Here is a 20,919-nt window from a genome sequence, read left to right on the forward strand (position 1 = left end):
GTAATCGTAAATCTTGTTGAAATTGACTGCAAACCACTCATGTGCTCTGAATACAAGGCTTTGGAAAGGATTAGTAACAAATATGGAAAAATTGAAAAACTGGCATTAGTGGTGTACAGCGCCTTGTGGGAAGGAAGTGGTGGAAGAAGGGATGCGCTTGAAGGCTGTTTATTTAAATGCATTTCAGTGTTGCTATTTTTGCTCCGTTCTTAATACTGCTACTTGCAATCTGCTCCCAGCTCTCCTTTCTGTGGTAGTAATCTCGGGGGGATGGAGGGTGTGTTTGGTTTGGGGCAGTTTGCTGCAGTTTTTGTAGTGGAGAAAGCCATTTCTGCTGAGTTAGTGTTCTGCGATCAGAGAATTACATTGTCCTGGCTGTGCTGTAGTTATGTTCATAGTATTTAAAAAGCATTATTTAAATAGCCTAAATTATGGTTAAGGAATTGTCTCCTTTTTGTCCTATGATTTTAAAGCATTAAAATTGGCTTTTGGATTCTTACTGGGGAAAATGAACTTTCTCCTACTCCCTCTGTTTTCTTCAACAACAGCAATAACAATGTAATCCTGCTTACACATCATTTCATACTCCCTTATCTAAAACATTTGCACAGCGATCACTTGTGAGTGGCTTTCACTTCTAGTAAGTAAATCTCTAGGAAATCTTTAAACATAGGCATTTAGAAATCAGAGAGCAATTGCTTTTGCAGTTTTGAAAGCAGACAGTGCTGCTCAGTAACTACTGTAATGAAACAAGCAGAATAATAATAGCTAACACTTGTATTCTGATTCTGCTCAGAGGGATGTGGTTAACTAACTACCCATCAAAACACCTCTTGGGACTTGAGTAAATAATTTCCAAATATTCAAATTTAAACGTTGGGAAATTTCAGAGGGCTGAAATAGCACACCTGATGCGGTGCAGCGAGGCCAGGGAAGAAGAAAGGCAGCGTCCTTCTCAAGGAATAGTTTGCTGGTTCCTGACTTTGCTCTTGTTTCCAATGTTAAGTGCTCTGGTAAACTTGTTTTTAAAAAACAAACCAAAATGAAAGCAGAGCAAAAACCTTAAATACACCATTCAAAACGGTCAGTGGCTTTTGCTGAATATAAGTTTGGATTTCATGAGGAACCATAGTTAAGGGTGCTGGACCATCATAAACATGCAGATATGTTTTATTGAGTTGTCTTAAAGCAGTGCAAGTTAATATGGAGGGATTTCAGAACTGAAACGATACACAAATAATGGATTTTTAGGGTATGCGAGAGCTTTGGATTCTGAATTGTGCATTTGTAACCAAAGCACTTCTTTAAAAAATGAAAATAATAATAATAAAAAACCAACTTTGTTCCCTGTAGTTATGAATTTGCATAATAAATGTAAATTCATAATGCACTCCAATTAAAGCAGAGGCAGATTTTATATGCTCTTTTGGGAGACTTGTGTGTGTTTTTGAGATGATTGACAAGGGAATGTTTCAGGAATTCACGTCTGGAACAATGAGACCTTACCCCTGCTTAGGAGTGCTGGACAGCAGAGCAGGAAATAAACACACTGATGCTTCTTTCAAACAGAGATGCAGAAAACAGATGACATGTAAAGCCTAGTGGTGATACCGTACTCATATGAGAAGTAAAAACATCCTCCAAACTGACAAGTAATTTTGGAGCACACCCAGTCAGGTCTGATGTGTGTGCTTTATTTGTCTTTGGCTTCAGCAAAGGATTTTCCGAGAGGAAAATGATTTTCTGAGCTGGGAGAGTGTAAATGTTTCATGCAGCATCCAAGTTGAAGCCTCCAAAAAGTGCATCAATGCGAAAGAACATTTTAAAGGGAATTTTAAAAACTGTTCGTTTCTGCAGTTATATTTTGCTCTATAATGTATGATTTGACCTTAAATCCTATTTTTGCCTTAAGGAGATGGTTTTATCTTTTTAGGTAGTGCCATCTCAATGTAAATGTAGGACTGTCTTTGTGAGAACAATGCTGTTACACCTGTGGGGCGCAGGTGCTGTGCAAACGCGCACGAACCAGCACCTTTTAACCCCCTGCTAGGCACAGCAAACCTTTTAACACATCAAGTTGCAGAGGTGAACCTGGGCTTTAAAATAGCCTCTTCAAAATTGGTTAGGCATTGCATTTTGGTGGATTTTTGAAAACATCAAGAGACATACTTTAAGTTTTATTGTTGTCTCGTTAATTGTCTCGTTACGGGATGGCGTGACTCATGGGCAGTAAAACATCCTCTGTATTGCAACGTGCTGAATAGCTTCAATGCGAGGAAGTGCGAGACACAAGGCTGCAGCAGTATGGCTAACGTGACCGTAATCTATATGAGAGATATTACATAAGACTATTTCTTAGATAAGCACTTTATGCCTATTACTACTTATTTACAATATCCAAGAACTCTGGTGGAGATAAGGAAGACCATTGTGGTAAGTGATGGAAATACAAAACGAGACGTGATGCGTTTGGATGTGCCGCCCTGACTTGTGTTTGGTATGCTGCAATATATTTATATACCTCCTTCGTTAATATTTTTTTCTCCTGCTAAAGTGTTGTGTTTCTGTGAATGGAGTGACATAAGCACGCATGACTATCAGTCAGCCTGTCTGTGTGGTTTTGCTAACGCTGAGCGTTAAACAATGATATCAGCTGGTTGCAAGCACTATTTTTATTTTTTTTTTTTGAAACATGAACTCTCTCTAGAGACATGACAGATTGTACTGGTGCCAATCAAACCGTGGCAGTCTGTCATGCTGATAGCTTGCGCTCTTTAAATGTTCTCTTCTGCAACTTCCTTGCTGGAGAGAAGAATCTGACTTTGTTTAGATGCTGCCTAGTCAGCTAGGGGTGTAAGTTCAAACACAACACAATTGGACGTGCAGTGACCTCATCCTGACTTGCGGTGCAAACACAACTGATCAGATGATTAAAGGGACATCAGTGGAAGATTAGGGCAGAATCCTTGGTATCTGGGCCCAACGATTAGAGCAGGATAATGAAGCAGCAGTAAGAGAGTGAGCAGCAGATCAAGATCCTGCACAGGCGATTGCTCCCAAGCAGCTGCACGCTGCCAAGGTGGCATCAAAGGACGAGTGATTTGTCTGCTGGGCTGGTGATTGGTTTAGCTCCTGGCTTTCCTCTGTAAGATCTTCATAGACCTGTTTTTTTTTGTTGTTTTTTTTTTTTTTTTCTTTAATTATTTTTATTATTTTGTCATGGTGAAGTCATTGTTCAGCACAGGCATTCAGGTTAGAGCTGCAAAAGGGATCTTAGCTGGCTGCTGCACTAAAATCTGTAGCTGTGGTGAGATCCTCTTTCAGAGCAACTCCCAGTGCGGTGGCTGAGGACCTGAGCTGGCAAACAAACAAACAAACCAAAAAATGCAGGAGAGGGTTGTGTCTTAAAAACCCCTTTCAGAGCACAGGACTTTTGGTTTCCCTGGTCAAATCAAAATTTACTGCTCAAAACTCTCTTCTGGATCTGTGGCCTTCATTCATTTGTTGAAGATGTGGTGTAGGAGTGGCTCTTCTGCCTCCCTGTATGTTCCTTGTGATAGCGTCCACTTGTATTAAATTCTTCTGCCGTTAAGAAGAGTGCAGCCCAACAGTGTGGGGAGGTCCCTGACTTCCAGGCCCCTGGCTTTCATCTGCTGGTTTTAGTCTGTACTATGGAGGCATGGTGTCTGTGCCTCGTGATAAAATGTCCTGCTGTGAGCATTTTAGAAATACCTGCAGGTAAAAGATTCGTCTAGCTGCCAGCCATGCTGGAATGGCAGTGATCCTGCACATGCACAGAAGCAGAATTGTCAGCATCTTGCAGCTTTTAATGTTTAAAACTTCAGCAGCTGCAAACCTCGGATGCCTTACCAGGCTGCTGCTGCACTTGTGTAAGTCACCTCTTCTTGCATTCTCATGTCAAGTCATGGATCCAATCCTTCTGGAGCAATTAGAAGATCAGGTAAATTAGTTCTCCACAATTTCCGTAGAAATGTAATATTCATACTGACACAAAGTAAATTTTATCCCCGGTTAAATGATGTTTGTTTTAGTAGGACTGCACTAATTCACTTCTAAAATGAAAAGTCAAATAATAGATCACTATGATGGAAAAAAATTAAGTAGCACTTTTGTCATGCTTTTACTTTGGTCAAGACATATATTACATAATAATTAGATAATCACGAACTTGTACGTTGCTTCGATGCACACATTTAATTCTATACTCTGAATAATACTCTTACACCTAAACTAACCTATGGTAAAACTGTTTTTCTGAATGTTGACTGAAGTTACAACGTATTTCATTGAACTAAACTTGCTTGTGGTTTGAATGGGTGTGCTTTATTTTTAAGGATGGTTCTGCTAGCACTGGCACAGGTCAGTTTGACTTTCTGCCCAGTACTTACGTAAGAAGACAGTATAAAAAAAAATGGGTTTATGAAACTTGATCTGTACATCTTATGTTTGCTGCCCAAAGCTATTAATTGATGCACACTGAGCGAACACCACGGGGCTCTTCCTAAAGTTTAGAAACTGTAGTATATTTGTGAATGTATTGCACGTCTCCTGCAAGTCTGAAAGAGCTCAAGGGAAACTTTCCAATTCTTTGTCCAAAGCTGAAACTACTTCTTTCTTTAAAAGCAAACAACAACAAAGCAAAGGCAAACAAACAAACAAAACCAACCCTCTGAGATCGTAGAGCTTAGAACCGTGTCAGACAGGTGCAGTATTTGAGGGATCGCTGCCCTGTGTTGCAAAAAGCAATCATGGAGTTAAAAAGGAAAGAAAACGTTTGTTTTTTTTTTTAAGAGTTATATGAAGGGAAGGGACACGGATGTTAACTTTAAAAATCTGAAAACTGAACACCTGGAGGTAATTATTTTTAAATATTTTCAGGCTGAGTCAGAGTTAATGGCAAAGGGGAACTACATAAGAAAGAACATTGGTATTCTTCAGGTATTTTACGAGAGATTAAACAGATCTCACTTAAAAACATGAATTTTATAAAAAGACTGAAGCACTAAACATGTTGAGCAAGCATTTGGCAGGGTTCAGCTGTGAACGGGACCGCTGTTCTTTCCCATGGTCTTCTCCCAGGCAGGCAGGCACTGCAGCAGCCCTGCAGGTCGGTCAGTGCCAGACAGGCCCAGGCAGGTCACCAACAGTGAAAGAAGAATGCTCACAATCAGTTAAAAATTCTTCTTTTTTTGTTGATAGACTATCATGTGGATCGATAACACAATTTGTATTTTGCCCAGTTTATTCCTAAAAGAGGGAGGCACTGCACTCAGTCTTATTCTAGCTCTTTTCTCCTCTGCCAAGTTTTCTCCAAGGAAGTAACACCCTTCTATTCTTACCAAAGGGAAAAAAAAAAATCGAACTCCCAAAGATAACGTTAGTGATCCACTGGATTGTTAGAGATTATTTTTAATTCTGTTAGGTACTCAGACTTCAAAATGTATAAATATACAGAAGGTGACAGAGTATTGAGCAAGTTTTCTCATTATCTCACAGGGTAATCTCCCGGGGTGTAGCATCGCTGAACTAATGGCCCCCAAATAGCAACTTATCAAAGCCGCTCAGGGATTCTTGCCATTGCTATAAAAAGACATTTGGCAATAAGCTCTATGTCATATTAGAAGCGTGGTCATTTACTAGAATATAAATATGCTAATGGACTAGAGAACCCTTCAATGGCGTATGGTCCTAAAAATTCAAGGAGGCGATACTGAATGCCAGGGATGACAAGTCATCTGAAACTTTACCACTTTAAAGCAGTTATTTCTTGAGATAAAAATTACATTGCTGCATTTGTTATGTATTTATGTTGGGCATTTCGCCTGACCTCTCATAGCTTTTCGTAAATGCTAATTAAGGAGAGATGATTCTGTAGCTGAAGGCTCGTTAGGTAGTTTATGCCCATTTCACAGACAAGTAGAAATGTGCATCACATGGCTTAGTCTCGGAGACCATTTGTTGACTGAAGTTCTTTGCTTCCAGTCTAAACTGTATGTTTTTCATCTTTTTTTTTTTCTTTTTATTTTTTTCCCTGAGCTAATGAACATATTTAAAGTGCTTTTTCCCAGCTCTGTATGAAATTAGCTTGCCCGGACTTCAATTCATGTGCCTACATCTTGTGCTGCTTGAGCAGTGTGGCTTTTTGAATGGACCAGACTGGTTCGGGGCTGGTGAAGTCTTGTTCAACAGCTGCCAGCTACGAGTGGAGCCCCACTCAGCCACCATCTCAGTGCCCTCTGATAGCTGTATTTAGGGCCGGAGGGAAAAAACAGGTCATATAAGCAGAACGTGGATGTATTACTTTACATTTTCCAGAGTGCCACAGACTCCTGTACAGGTTGTGCCGGACATGACTTTCCCTTTGTTGTAACTTGATGAGGAGGCTGCTTCCTCGACAGCTTAAGTAAATTCAAGTCAAAATCTGTAAGCTGTGTCTGGGATCGGTGGTGGGTTTGGGCACCGTTAATGATACCAGGTGGGAAAGAGGTGTTATCACGGGCAAGGAGAAGGTGCCTTTGGTCTTCACAGAGGGACCTGTTAATTCTTGGTTCTCTCTTAGATCCGTGGTTTGCGTGTACTTGATTGCCAGAGAGAGGTCTCTGAGCAGGAGTTGATGACATGCACAGGTCATCTAGGAATCACAGGTGTCCAAATATCAGTGGAGCAAATGGTCAATTACCATGTCTGTAGGCAGAGCCAGGTACTCCAGGAAGCTGTCAAGTGTACTGTGACTGAGAGTTCATTGTTGCAAAGAAACGTCTTTAAAATGTGTGCTGTTTTAACTGAAAGGGTGCTAGGAAGAAATTACTGTTAGTGGCTAATCGTTAATGCCAGTGGTATAATGTTAATTAAATCATTTCTTCTCCAACATGTTCGTTGATGGAACCTGAGCATTCAAATGTTCAGATATACTTTTTCATAGCAGCACATCCATTACTGGACACAAAATTTAAAGTTTTTGCTCCAATATCATTTTGCCCCCTGGGTGACACACTAACAGGTAATTGTTACGCCTTTAGGAGATCTGATATTCAGGCTTGCTTGGCCTGAGGATAGGGGTCTCTTTGCTTTGTGCGTTGGAGGTCTGGGTTTGATTCTCACTTTCTTGTTCTGCAAGATGGAAAGAGAGAGTGGGGAGCGTATATTAAAAGCTGAGCTTTAGTGGCTGAGGAATGTAGCTCACAAAGTTAAAAGAGACTCCTGTAACTGACTGGGGACCAACAATGAATGGAGCCTCATGGTTTATAGTGAGGCTTGAATCCTCTCTGCTCCGTGTGTGGCAGAGGACCTCCCAAGCCAATAAAGGAAAAATGTTAATGGAGTAAACGACAACATGAAGTATTAAAGAATTGTTTCTGCATGGGCCGTGGGAGTTTAAAACCCCTTTTTTTTCTCCTTTTCAGAAAGAAGACACAGCTCCTCCAGCAAGCCGCCTTTGACTCCTCCCTCCTCTTCAGTATTTTCCATCATTTCATCTTTCCCTTCAAAAAACAAAGGTAGCAGTGGAAGTGGTAGCAATCGTTCATCCAGTGGAGGTACTAGTGCATCGTCATCATCAAATTCCAAGTTGTTGAAATCACCCAAAGACAAGCTGCAGATCAGCGGAAACAACAGGTTAATGCATCCGGTACAGCATAGCAAAGTTCCCCATGATAAAATGTGAGTATGCATTTTGACAAAGAATTACATATTACTACATGTGTAGAAACTGCTGTATCAGTAGAATTTGCCTTTGTTTCAGAGGACTTTTGCTTTGAGAGAGACCACTTTAAACTCCTCCAGATCTTTTCCAGCAGCATAGTCTAAGATCATAGGTATACTGGTGAAACTGTCAAACGAGACACTTGCAAAGATGCAGCTTGAATCGTTATAAATAGAGGTCATTCTACTAGGGGGTCTTTATTCTGTGATCCAGTCTGCATATTTTCACTGTAAGTGAGTTTCTGAAGTTTCTGTTGTCTCTGAAATACTTCCAAGGCAATGGGGACAAGAGCACAGAAGAGATAGTGGACATCACCAAAAATGTGAAAACAAATAAGGAAAAGAATAAAAATAAGAAAACTGGGAACAAACAACAAAGGTCTAAAATTGAACTGTGAATAGATCAGAGTATTGAGTAACATGTTTTAAGTACTTCTTGTAATTTATGACTCGTGATACTATCATTTACAATTTTTCCCCCCTTTGTTTTTCATAAATAATAGTATGACTCCATCTGTCAAAGTGGAAAAGATTCATCCAAAGATAGATGGTGCCCAACTGAAAACTGCTGTTGGTCCAACTTGTTCTACTACTGTGAGTTCCTCAATAAAGACTGGCCTTAATTGTCCCTCAATACCAAAGCCACCCTTGCCTTCCCCTGGACAGATACTGAATGGTAAAGGTCTTCTCTCTGTGCCTCCATTTTTGGAAAAGAAACCTGAAGAAAATACAAATAATAGGAAATTTTTACATAAAAGATTGTCAGGTAATTGCTTTTAAATATTTTTTGCTATATTGTTCTTATTAGTGTATGCGTCAAAATACATATATAAGATATATAAAAATAAGCTTCAGAAGTAAATGTTTACTTTTATAACATTAAGTTGTAATTAAGTACATTTACGTACTAGAATTTAAATTTGTCTTGACGAGTTGATAAAGGATGCAATCAACATGAAATGTGTCTGTTGCTTTCAGAAACCATCCAGGTGTTACAGGCCTATCAGTTCTTAGTTTTAAAATGTGTTATATTTGAAAACAATTTCCAGTATGGTTGAATTTTCTAAAGCAAATAAATGTCAGTATCTCAAGATGTCTTTATGAAAGCTGTTTTCAATAATTGGCTTATTTGTGCACCTTTGACAGAGAGAGAATTTGATCCTGATATATACTGTGGTGTCATTGATGTGGAAACCAAGAAACCCTGTACTAGGTCTTTGACATGCAAGGTAGGATGTCTTAATCAGAATAAAATTTTGTAAAGTTAACATTTAATTTCCCAGGGAATGTGACAGAAAAATACTAATTTCTCCTGTCAGTAATTGTTACTGTAAATGGTCCCTCTCAAAGCATATTATCTAGGACCATGAAGGAATTGTTTTCAAAGTTAAGCCAATTGTTTATTCAAAAACTTATTTCCCACAGTAACCTGGAGATCTTTATATTTGTGTAAACCTTTTACATGGATGCTGACATGGAAACAATTATGTTACTCCACATGTATGTACTAGAGGGGCCAGCATGTTATTTCGGGGGATAATCTTTGGGTTACAGACCATGGATTTTTAAAAGTCCATTGTAAGCATTAGAAGTATTACTTGTTTATGTGTGATTCCAATAAATCAAGCTTCCCCCACTCACACCCTTTTCCTTTCCCCCACCACAGCCTGCAGCAGATACTTAGCAGGTATTTGTGCAAATGCTGGTGCTGCTGGATTTACCTACACAGCTTACTCAGAAATGAGTCTTCTGAGAAAGCTACAGAGTATGCCTGAAGGTCAAACTCTGAATTAAACTATCTTTTAAAAACTTTAGATCAGTATTAAATGTGTTCTTTTGCTGAAAAGTCCTGGAGAGCATGGTGTATAAGTCTCAAAGAACGCAAAATCCACATCCTATGCAATTGTGTAATATTTAGCCTTTTTTATGCAAAGCAGCTAAACTGTCGGTAGGGGAAGCATCTGGTAAATAAACCACCTCCAGAACAAAGGTACACGAAGCTGGCACTAATGACCTGCAGGAACTGAACTTGAACACATTGCCCTTTTGGAATTACAGTGGGGAGGCAATCCTTTTGCTAATAGAGAAGGTGAAAAGTTTCAAGACTTTACAGGAGAATTAGAGAAACCAAAATTTTAAAAGATAAAAGAAGTAAAAAAGTTTCTCAGCAATTGCTTATATTGCACCTACTCAAAATATTTTTTTGAGTTGCTATTTGTATCTAATTTACATGATAATATTTTTACCTATGAAAATTAGCCAATCAAACCTTTTATGCCATATGAAAATAAGGTATTGTATGTGACTTCAACAATTTAAAAAAAAAAAAAAACAGGTTACACCTCAAAGTATGCTCAAAGTACTTAGAGTTCTGTCTGACTCTGGATTCTGCTGTATTTTTTTTGCATTCTGTAATACCTACTCTGTTACATTGGAAGATATTTGTTTTCAAGGGATATATTAGTAAACAGAAGGAAGCAAATAATTTTTATAAATATTTGTAGTGTCTCCCATTATAAGTCTGATTTTAAGTTTTTTTGTGTTAAATATTTTAGGTAAATATTTGGTATTTTTTGGTTATGCACTAGGGTGAGAAGAATAGATACCATATTGGCAATTAAAATATCAAAAACAATGTTAAAAAGATTTGAATTCCAGTCTTAGAGTAGTTTCTTTGGTAAGGTCTTCTTTAAAAAAAGAAAAGGAAGAACTTTGGAAGAAGTTTTGAACTCAAGTGCTGTTTTTCATTATTTTGTATCAGGAAGACATGTAATCATCCACCAAAAAAAATGTCCAAGTTTGTTTTATAAGTCATTCTTCCATTTATTTACTAAACCACAAATGTGATTATTGTCTGTATTCTGGAGCTCTAGACATGTGTTTTGAGTGTTTAATTTCCACAGATCTAATAGCCTGGGATTAATGATTTATTCATGGATTTGCAGACACATTCCTTAACCCAGCGGAGGGCTGTACAGGGTCGAAGAAAACGATTCGATGTGTTGTTAGCCGAGCACAAAAGCAAAACCAGGGAAAAGGAACTTCTTCGACATTCGGATCATCATCAGCAGATGCCCCCTCTCAGGGAACCACATCCCTCACCTACTAAAACTTCCCAGGAGCTGCACCAAAATTCTCATGGAGTTACTCTTACAGAATCAAAGCCTTTATTACCTAATAAACCCAAACCTCACCCCCCCAGTCTTCCAAGGTAAGACAAATCTGCGTATCCAATAGTACGAAATTAATGCTGGTGGCTTCATCATGTGGATTTTGAAAGAGAGATAGGGATCTGTTGGATGGGGTAGCATTTTTGCTCTAGGCCTGGTGACTGTCTGTCTGCAATTAGCAATTACATGCTGGGCTGTAACTCATAGCAAGGAGGGTTTGGAGTTTGAAATAGCAGAGGCTGACTTGCATCAATTAAAGCAGTTCTGCAACAATTGGGCAATTCTGCTTTTCCAGGGGTACAATAACTCCTGGCCTTTCTCTCGGTAGATGTGTTACGAGACTCTTGAAAATACTGGGCATCAGTTAATGTAAATTTCCTTGTGTCAGTGTTGAAACACCCACAGTGAAGTGCTTGTTGACGAGCCTTGCCTCAATAACACCTTTACTGCTTACCTTGCCCAGGCCTCCAGGCTGTCCAGCCCAGCACAGTGGAAATGCCCCTAGCGATTCTCCTTCTGTCCACGAATCCCCTCACCCTCCCTTGCCTGCAGCTGAGCCAGCATCTCGGTTATCCAGTGATGAGGGAGAATGTGATGAAAAAGAAGAGCCTGTTGAAAAACTGGATTGTCACTATTCAGGTCATCATCCTCAACCAGCCGCTGTATGTTTGAAGTAAAAGTTAACCTTGGTCTCTCACTGCCTCTGAATTTGTAAACAAGTAACTTGGGGGGCTTAAGGGTGGTTTTCTATTGTTTGTCGGTGGTGGTTTTTTTTCAGATTTTGAGGAAATTATTTTGTTGGCTAATCAATAGTGATGGTATCAGTGTATTTGCAAAGTAAACATGCCAAAGAAATAGGATTGGGCCTCCCTGTTGCCATGCAAAAGAAATGAAATTGCCAGAGTACTGAAGATGAAATTGGTAACTGCTCTACAGGGCTGTAGTTTTGGGGTAGGAAGGCATATGAGATTTCCAGGAAATAACAGCTGTGGAATAAGGACATGCAAATACTGCCTTTTTAGTGAGATTTTGTTACGAGACTTCTTTTTCCCCTGACATTTTTACTCAGGGTGCCAGTTGTTGCAGTGAAGGTAGCGATTGTTTTAAATGGTTTTAGCGATGGTTTTAAATATTTAAATCTTGACAAAAGCTGGCATATATGGTGTACTTTTTTCAAACACAAAATATTGAAATATTTCTACATTTGGCAAAACTCGTAGATTCATTTTTTGAAGTATCAAATACTTTTTTTTATTATTGGAAGTTGTTTCTTGCAGTATGCTAACAGACACCTTTCACGTGAGCCTGATCTATTATCATTGCCTTCAACAAAATGTTAACAGGCTACTTGAAGGAGTGAACCATAATGTGCAGTAGATGAACCTTCCCTCTAGTTTCTGTCTTCTTAAGCCATTTACTTGACCTAAAAGCCTAGCCTTCCTTTTTTTTTTTTTTTTTTTTTTAAACAGGCTATGAGCAAATAGCTGACAGCTCCTCAGAAGGGAATGTTACATGTGTGTATATACACCTGAGTGTGTACGTACACACATATATATAGAAATGTGAAATACACTATTGTCCTTCTCTGTTTTAATCAGAGGGATTCAAATCTAATTGCTGCATTCATCATAAATGTGGGAATTTCAGATGGGGGAAGAAATGATCCCAGTGTACTAAGGTCAAAAATTTAAAATAGTGTTTATAACGTAGAAATTTGAAATCGAATGTATATTTTTTTATCCTGGGTTTATTATTAGTTTAGCATATATTTATTTATTTTTTTAATAAACAAGTGTGTTGCTGTTCAGAGAAGTTGTCACTGAAAGTAGAAAATGCCAATAAAAATCTGTCTTTCCAGTTTTGCACATTTGGTAGTCGGCAAATTGGAAGAGGTTATTACGTGTTCGACAAGCGGTGGAACCATATTCGATGTGCACTTAACTTCATGGTGGAGAAGCATCTTAATTCTCAGATGTGGAAGTGAGTAAAAATGGAAGAGTTCTGATCCTGGTAGTTGTAGAAATATGTAAGGCCTGTGATTCTAGTTACAGCAAAGTGCACTGCCAGATTAATGAAGATCAGAGGTTGATAGTGTATGCTTTACTTTTTTTTTTCCTCAATAATTAACTATTGGTAAACTATTCTAGTGTCGTTTCAATCTCAGTTTACAGTCACCTTTCATCAGTATTTACTGGACTGGGTATTGTTCCAGAGAATGGTTGCTACCTGGGTTTTTGTTTTTCTTTTTACCCGCAGGAAAATTCCTCCAGCATCTAGTAACACAACGTCAGTTCGTGCCCCACATCGGACAAACTCGATGCCTGCTTCACAGTACGGTGTCAGCGCAGCAGGTTTCCTCTTACCCACCACGGTTATGTCATCGCCAGCGCTGGTGTCTCCTTCCTGTATGTCCCTGAACAGCAAATCGGTACCATCACACGGAACTACACTAAATGCAAATCCTGCTACTCTGGGTGCAGTGGATCCTGTCTGCAGTATGCAATCAAGACAAGTGTCTTCATCCCCTTCAACACCTACAGTGCTTTCCTCTGTACCTTCACCTATGCCCAGCAAACCTCAGAAGTTGAAATCCAGCAAATCTTTTAAACCTAAGGAATCTTCTGCTGGCAGTGGCACCTGTAACAGTACCGGCAGCGTCAGTAGCAGCGGCGGCTCAGGAAAGAAGCGTAAAAACAGTTCCGCACTGCTAGCACCTTCTCATTCCACAGAGTCCTTTAGAAAAAACTGTGTGGTTAACTCTGGAAACTCTGGGACCTCCTATCATCCATCGGTGACGTCTTCGTCCCACAGTGTTGGCCTCAATTGTATGACTAGCAAAGCTAACTCTGTTAGCCTCAAACATGACCAATCAGGGAGGGGTCCTCCTACCGGGAGCCCTGCAGAATCGATAAAAAGAATGAGTGTGATGATGAACAGCAGCGATTCCACTCTTTCCTTAGGGCCATTTGTTCATCAGTCCAGTGAACTGACTGTAAACTCGCACAGCAGTTTTTCACATTCGCATACTTCCCTAGACAAACTAATAGGAAAGAAAAGGAAGTGCTCACCTGGTTCAAGCAGCATAAACAGCAGCAGCAGCAGCAGCAGCAAGTCAAACAAAGTTGCCAAATTGCCATCGGTGAATAATGTTCACGCAAAACACACTGGTGCAATCCCAGGGACACAAGGACTGATGAACAATTCTCTTCTTCATCAGGTAGGAGCTCTTGTCTGGAAGTAAGCCAGTATGAGTGTGTCACTTCACATGCTTAGATCCAATGTGTTCTCTTAATAAGTAATAGACAATTCCAGATGTTCTTCAGGTAAAAGACAGTTCTTTTATTTGTTCAGTACTGTTTTTGAGTCTTTTTATAGTACATTTGCACATGATTTGTATAAACGCTTGATTCTAGTAGTGTATGTTTGTTTATTTACTTATTTTAAAGTAACTTTAAATATGACATCCCAAGTTCCCATAGACACTGCCTCTGAATCACTCTCAGATGAAATGCAGTCCTCGCATTTAAAAATAAATAATAATAACAATAAAATCGTGCAGCCAGCTCTGGAACTGAGCTGAATGTCTCAGCTGAAAGACTTGTTTCTGTGTCAGTAATAAACATGCCACAAAGTGGAACATAACGATGCTGATAACAGAACTGTGATACTGTGATAAAATAAGCCTATTATCCCAAGGTGTCATTGACTAACTTCTTAGTATTAACGAGATTAAATCTTATAAATAAGATATAAAAGATAGAAACCTTTTTAGTCTGTAAAACAAACACTTACTATAAAGGAAGCAGATCTCATGAATATGTAACTTTTTAAAAGTTAGTTTGAAGGCTTGTTCTTTTAAACTGATTGCACTGGAAAAGAAAGTTCTCGATATACTAGAATGAATTTAGACACAACTTGAAGGGTCATTTGGAGGGGTAAAATAATTTGATGTAGCTTTAAAAGAATACCGAAGGTGGAATTTTAGAGAGCAGATATGGAACTAAAATTTTCCAAAGTGTAAAGCAAGATACTTTTTGTTTCCTCTGGGACTAAAGCACTGAAACCCTAAAAGTCTCTGTGTGCCTGGAGAGGTTAGGAGGTCAGTGAGATGTTTTTCAGAATAGTTTCTGAATTTTCAGTTTCAGCCATAAAGGAAGATTTTCACCACTTGTGTTTTCTAAAACAAACCAAAAAAAAAAAAAAAGCATTCATATGACTAAAGAAACCTTGTTTTCGGCCTTACCTGATAGTTTCTGCTTCAACTGTGCAATAGAAATAAAGGAAAAATATAATTTGAATGAAGGAAGGAAATAATTTCTAAAACTATTCCAACTTGAAAAACCCCAGCTTGAGAATCGTAAAGTTTTCAGTGGTGTGCCAGATTCTGCCTGCTGATCCTCCCCAAAATATGCTCTCATTGTCCAGAAAATGTCTTTGAAGGGCATCTGCTATAGCAGCTTGGCTCACTCACTCATCCTTCTCTTCCATTTATTTGCTTAAAAGCCAAAGGCGCGTCCCTGACAGCTGACTAAACCATGGTGAGAAAAGAACTGGACACTTTTCACTACAAGCAAAACCTCCATCTGGAATTCTGGACTCCAAGATGCCTTGAGTTTTCCCAGCTTCCCATGGTCCTCAGGTGTGGAAATCTACTGGACTGTCACTCAAACAAGGAATTTCCCTGAAGCCATGTCTGTAGCAGTGAATATACTAGAAATGGACACTGGATGAAGTTCAGCCACATAATTGCTCTTATCAGTGTTAACGGTGGTCTGGACTAGTTTGCTACAAATCTGTGAGATTTTCCTTACAGGAGTACATCATCTTGCCACTATTTGACATAGATTGGCTGGGCAAAAGAATGTTTTCTGGGGGGCAAATAAACATTACTGTGGACTTATTTTTATACTGATGGTGTCTTTTATAGGTGATAGCTACCAGACAGACACTGTCAACAGAGAGGACCCCGCAACAAGGGGGAAAAAACAAACGTGTGAGGCACAATGGAAAGAAGCCCTCAAGAAGGGAATATGGCTTTAGTGTTTTTATAGCAATGTTCCTTTAATGGAATATAAAAATAGCACAATTCAAAAAATAGTCTGTGTTTTGCCCAGCCTTTTGCAAGTAATTTGGGATAAGAAGCTATCAGGAGTTAAAAATATAAAATATATTAAAAAAAAACTTTTAAAACAACAATAACAACAAAAAAAAATCAAAAAACTTGTTTGAGGCCATTGCTTAAAAAGCAAGTATAAAAAGTTGTACTTGTGAGATAGAAATATTATTTTCTATTCTTTTTAATAAGATTTGATTGCAGACGAAAATTAAAGTTAATTGTTTTTTAAAAAAAAATCCAAAAATATCAAACAAAGGCAAATAACCTCTAAAACTATATGCCCAAAGAACATATTTCCTGACCTATGCTGTATACCATAAGCCTTTGTTATTTTAAAAAATAACAACTGTATTGGTTAAATTAGGCTGGATTTGCCTTCCAGCCTGTATGAAAAATAAAATAAAAATGCAAAAAAAAATCTAAAAAGCCCTTTTAAAACTAAGTATTTAAAGTATTTAAATATTTTCTAAAAAAAAAAAGTAAAATAAAAGTCAGATATTTTATGCCTTGTTTGTATAACTAAATCATTAACGTGTTATGCTTTCAACCACTCAGTGAGGGTTTCCAAAATTCTGGAGCATTTGCCAATTTGACAGCCGAGTTCCACGTAAAGTGCAGCTGTATGCATCCCCGTCAGCTCACACCTCCCGAGGTTTTACGAATAAAGGGGGCTTGACACAGTTTTATATAGTCCAGTCAATTTTTACGAAGTATTTTGTCTTGCTTCAAAACACCTCCAAAGTGAATTCCGCTAAAGGGCTTATTGTAATAGGATTTGGTTCGTCTGGATGTTTTCTGTTAATTTTTTTTAACATCAGGTAAAGTCTCAAAAACTGACTCAACTTTTATTAAGGGGCAAAACAAAGGAAAGCAAATTACTGACCAAGAGGATATTTTTCTGCCTTAAAGGGGCACCAGCTGTCGCTGAGAACAGACAATCTGAGCCTGTCCAATAGTTCCCGTAGCCCAGCCTTCCCCCGTTTCTGGTGGCAAAGAGTACATCAGGGAATCCAAAGCCACTAAGAGTAGCAGTTGCTTAGCTGTTTACCTACCGATGCTTTCAGTTTCACCCGAACTTGCTACAAAATCCTTGCTATACAGCAAAACAACAAGAAGCCTCTATGCAGACACTTTAGCTTTTGAATTGATGCGAAAGATGACATTTAGAAAAGCAATGTGTATAGATTCTTATTATGCAAACTTTAATCAAAAAACCAACAAAGATATTTTCAGGAACAAAAAGATTCATAATTAATAAGATGCCCTGTTGAAAGGATTGTTGCTGTGATTGGTTTAACATAAAAGGAGCCAAAGTAACATGCCACAAAATGAAATCAATATTTATTAAATCCTGCCCGTTTGGAGTGAAATCCGTGTTCTGATGAAGTCACTGGGGCAAAAATTTCACTTCAGGACAGTCTCAGTCACAAGTGCAATTTGACTCAATCGATGTAAATGTAAAGGAAAAAAAAAAAAAACAAAAACATGGTGAGAAGGAGCGCCGGGGAGTTGGCGACCAAACTCTCCTCTTTTTTGAAGGTTCTGTTGATCTGAAAGCATAATGGCAAATTCACGCCCGCTCAATAGCACGCAGACCTTTTAAAAAGCTAATTCCTGAGCGCTGTGCTCATGTGGAGCCAGCCTCCACAGACACCTGCGTTGTGCAGTTCGAAGCCATTGGGAGTCGAGAATTAGAACATCGTAAATTCTGCCTGCCCTTGAGCACAGACCTGCTCAAATATTATGTTTTAGATCCTGGTTACAAGCAGAACGTTGTTCCTGAAGCTTTTATTGTCACGTAGTTCTTACTGTAAATAACTAAGGAAGCTGAAATGCATTTTCCTTGCAAAATTGAATTTGCAGTGGCTGGGTTGTTTCTAGACAGATTTTGGTATTAATTTAAGAGATACAGTTTTTATAGTCTTTCCAACTTCTCGTTATGACTCCTGCAGTTTTCTTAACCTAAAAAATTGCTGCAATGATGAACAAAGAATTATACAAGAAAAAAAAAAAAAGCATACTTTTGTATCTTTATTTTGGAATTTCTTGTTCTATTATAAATATTGAAGTATCCCTATTTCAGAAGACATATTTTGTTAATTGATTGTACATATTTAAATATGTATTTTTGCACAGGTCTTTTTTTCTTATATCCAGTTTTGGTACAATTGAGATCATCTAGTATTTATTTATTAATTAATTAAAAAAAAAAAGAAAAGGAAAAAAAAAAAAAAAAGCAAATACCTTTTTATAATTTGAAGTGGTTCACTGCCAAGCCAATAGTATACCATGCCTACTTTTTGCAACGGGGAGGGGTGCCTCCGTTTTGTGAAAGCTGTGTCCCTTCTCACGTCTCGGGAGCTCTTGCCCAGGTCCTGCAGCCGGATCCAGGCGGCGGCAGCAGCCCAGGGAGCCTGCCTGCAGGGCCTGCGGCCGCAGGGTGGCTGCGGCGTTGCTTGGAGGTTGCCTGATTCCCAGAAGACTCCGTTTAGCTAAGTGACACACTGCTTCTCTTTTTGTAGTGCTCGTGTGCGTGCGTGCGCGTTCGTGTGGGTCTCACGTGGTTTAAAACTAACGGAAAAACTGAAAGTGCCTGATCTAACTAGTTTTAAGCTTGGACTGTTTAGACAGCTTCTCCTTAAAAGACTTGAATGTTCAGTTGAAATTCTGGAGCTTGCTTTTTCCACCGATATATTATATATGTGGGTGTGTATATATATGTGCGTGCATATATATACGCATCCACGTTTATACATATATTTTCTAAAATAAGATGGGTTGACAAAAGGAAGCAAACGATGCTGGTAACTTTTGTACAATGTTTTAATTGGAATACCTTGTGTCGGAACAATCCCATTGATAACCCGTATTTGAAATAATGCCAAGGGTTTGAAACGTGGTTTTAACCAGCAGTTTATTTATCTGTCCCATTTTGGGCAGGGAGCAGAGAGAGAAATGTAAATGAAATAGTTTAGAAAATGTTCAGAATACTTCATATTCCAGGAAAACAAAACAAAAACCAAGTAAGTACCTCGGAAAACCTTTTAAAAATAAAAGATGTGATTTCCAAATGACATTTCTAAGGCAGTTGTCTTCCTGTAAGAGTTCTCTTGCCAAGGAATCTCTCATCTTTCACTCATTCTGTCCTGGAGGAGGGAATTGGGCTTGGAAAGATTCTTAATGTTTCACTGTTCAGCGGAAAATAATCATTTTTACATTTTGTGCAAGATATTTTACGTTTTAAAGATAATTTTAAAATGAGCACTACATAATGTCAATGTGAATGTAGGCCTTGAAAGCATCTTGCTCTGTGTTGAGCCTGGTTCTAAAAGCAATCTCCTGTGTAAAATGTGTGAATAGTTTGATAATTTGTATACATAATCAAGAGCATCTGATCAGCTGAACTCTGTGTTGGCTGCTGTATAGTACATGAACAAATGTCATGGGATAGAAAAAATTACTTTGGATATTTAAAAGAAAAATAAATATATAGTCTATTTGTTTTGTAACAAGTTTCTGTAAATAAAATAATTTATACTATTTATAAGAAAAAGTTGTGCTTTGCTTCATGAAAAAGATTAGTTTGTTGAACAAACATGTTACTAAACAAGGCAATAAAATTAGGACTTTTCAATAAATGAGGTTGGTTGCATGGAATACATTATATGTTTCTGCTTCGTTATGAAATCATTCACCATTAAAGGAAAACATTATCTGTGTCAGTGCCTATGTGAACTAATTTCAGAGAATTGGGCAAATCCTGTCCTTTCGCCTCAGCACTGCGTGAGCTGCCCCAGGAGTCAGCCTGCTGCAATTTGAGCCTGACATCCTGCGAGGTTTTGTGGCATCTGGGTTTTGAGAGGTGCCGGGAGTAACGCCGCGGTTTTTTCCCCTGCAAGTTCTGTCGCTGAAGGCTCCTGCTCTTTGGTTTTCTAAACAGAATAACAAGAAACAGCTTTTACAACCCCAAATCCAGTACATTGAAGAGTTGTGGGTTTTTGTTGTTGTTTTGGTTTGTGTTCGAAAAAAGCATCTTCCATTTTTCACAGTTCAGGCGCCCAGGGTGTGAATTCAGCAGGTTAAATGCTCTTGCAGGCTTTTCTCTGCATGTGACTCAGGACGATTGCATGCGGTGGATGACTTCAGAGAACAGTCTGCAAAACCGGTAAAACTCCTGTTGGGGGGGTAGAACGTGCAGCCAAGGCAATGGGGTTTTTGTTTGTTTGTGGGGTTTTGCCTTTTTCTTATTTTCTTTTTTTCAACGCTAAATGTTTTCTTTAGTATTTGGGATAAATGCTGCAAGCTATAAGTGGGGGGTCAGGCAGCAAGCAGGTTCTGTTTTGTCTTTTTATAATGAGTATTTTTAATATTTCTCTATTTACATTACCTTTTGTATTGGCTGATTTTTTTTCGCCTTCCTGCAAATACATATTTTTTCCTAGCAGTAATTCCTAGCTTCTGCTCCGTCCTATAAGCTATTGGCACTGAAGTTGTTGTGCTGGGCTCTACAAGTGACTACAGCGTGAAGCATGCAGGAGACGTGAGTTCATGCAGCAGAGCTAGCGCTCCTTGGTTGTCATCAAATTCAGGCAAGTCCGTAACTGAGCCATCTGGTTCAGGATTGCAGGATTAACTCTGCATTTAACTGCATTTAAAATGGGGTTCTGTGTTCCCTGATGCTGCAAGGTGAAGAGGGAGGAAAGGTGAGGTCTGATTGTGCGTTGGAGGTGTCCCTGCCCATGGCAGGGGGGTTGGAATTCGGTATCTTTAAGGTCCCTGCCAACCCAAGGCGTTCCAAGAGGAAAACGTTTGCATTTATCCCATATTATCCCATATAACCAAGTTCCAGGGAGCACTGACTGCATGAGGAAAATTGCAGCTTATAATCAGGAAGAATTTTTGGTGGTGTGG

The 20,919-nt window shown here is 38.8% G+C and overlaps 1 protein-coding gene across 2 annotated transcripts in view; it reads left to right on the forward strand.

Annotated features, from left to right (window-relative positions):
• ATXN7 (ataxin 7) overlaps window positions 1-16,432 on the forward strand; it is a 78,788-nt gene extending 62,356 nt beyond the window's left edge. For both annotated transcript variants that reach the window (XM_032193923.1, XM_032193924.1), the window contains exons 7-14: window positions 7,425-7,680; window positions 8,226-8,488; window positions 8,869-8,951; window positions 10,668-10,933; window positions 11,356-11,554; window positions 12,751-12,872; window positions 13,149-14,109; window positions 15,396-16,432. In XM_032193923.1, coding sequence (XP_032049814.1) covers window positions 7,425-7,680; window positions 8,226-8,488; window positions 8,869-8,951; window positions 10,668-10,933; window positions 11,356-11,554; window positions 12,751-12,872; window positions 13,149-14,109; window positions 15,396-15,413 — 2,168 coding nt within the window. In that variant the 3' untranslated portion in view covers window positions 15,414-16,432. The remainder of the gene's footprint in view (window positions 1-7,424; window positions 7,681-8,225; window positions 8,489-8,868; window positions 8,952-10,667; window positions 10,934-11,355; window positions 11,555-12,750; window positions 12,873-13,148; window positions 14,110-15,395) is intronic.
• Window positions 16,433-20,919: the final 4,487 nt, after the last annotated feature.

Source organism: Aythya fuligula, chromosome 10 (genome assembly GCF_009819795.1).
Source record: "Aythya fuligula isolate bAytFul2 chromosome 10, bAytFul2.pri, whole genome shotgun sequence".
Taxonomy (NCBI): domain Eukaryota; kingdom Metazoa; phylum Chordata; class Aves; order Anseriformes; family Anatidae; genus Aythya; species Aythya fuligula.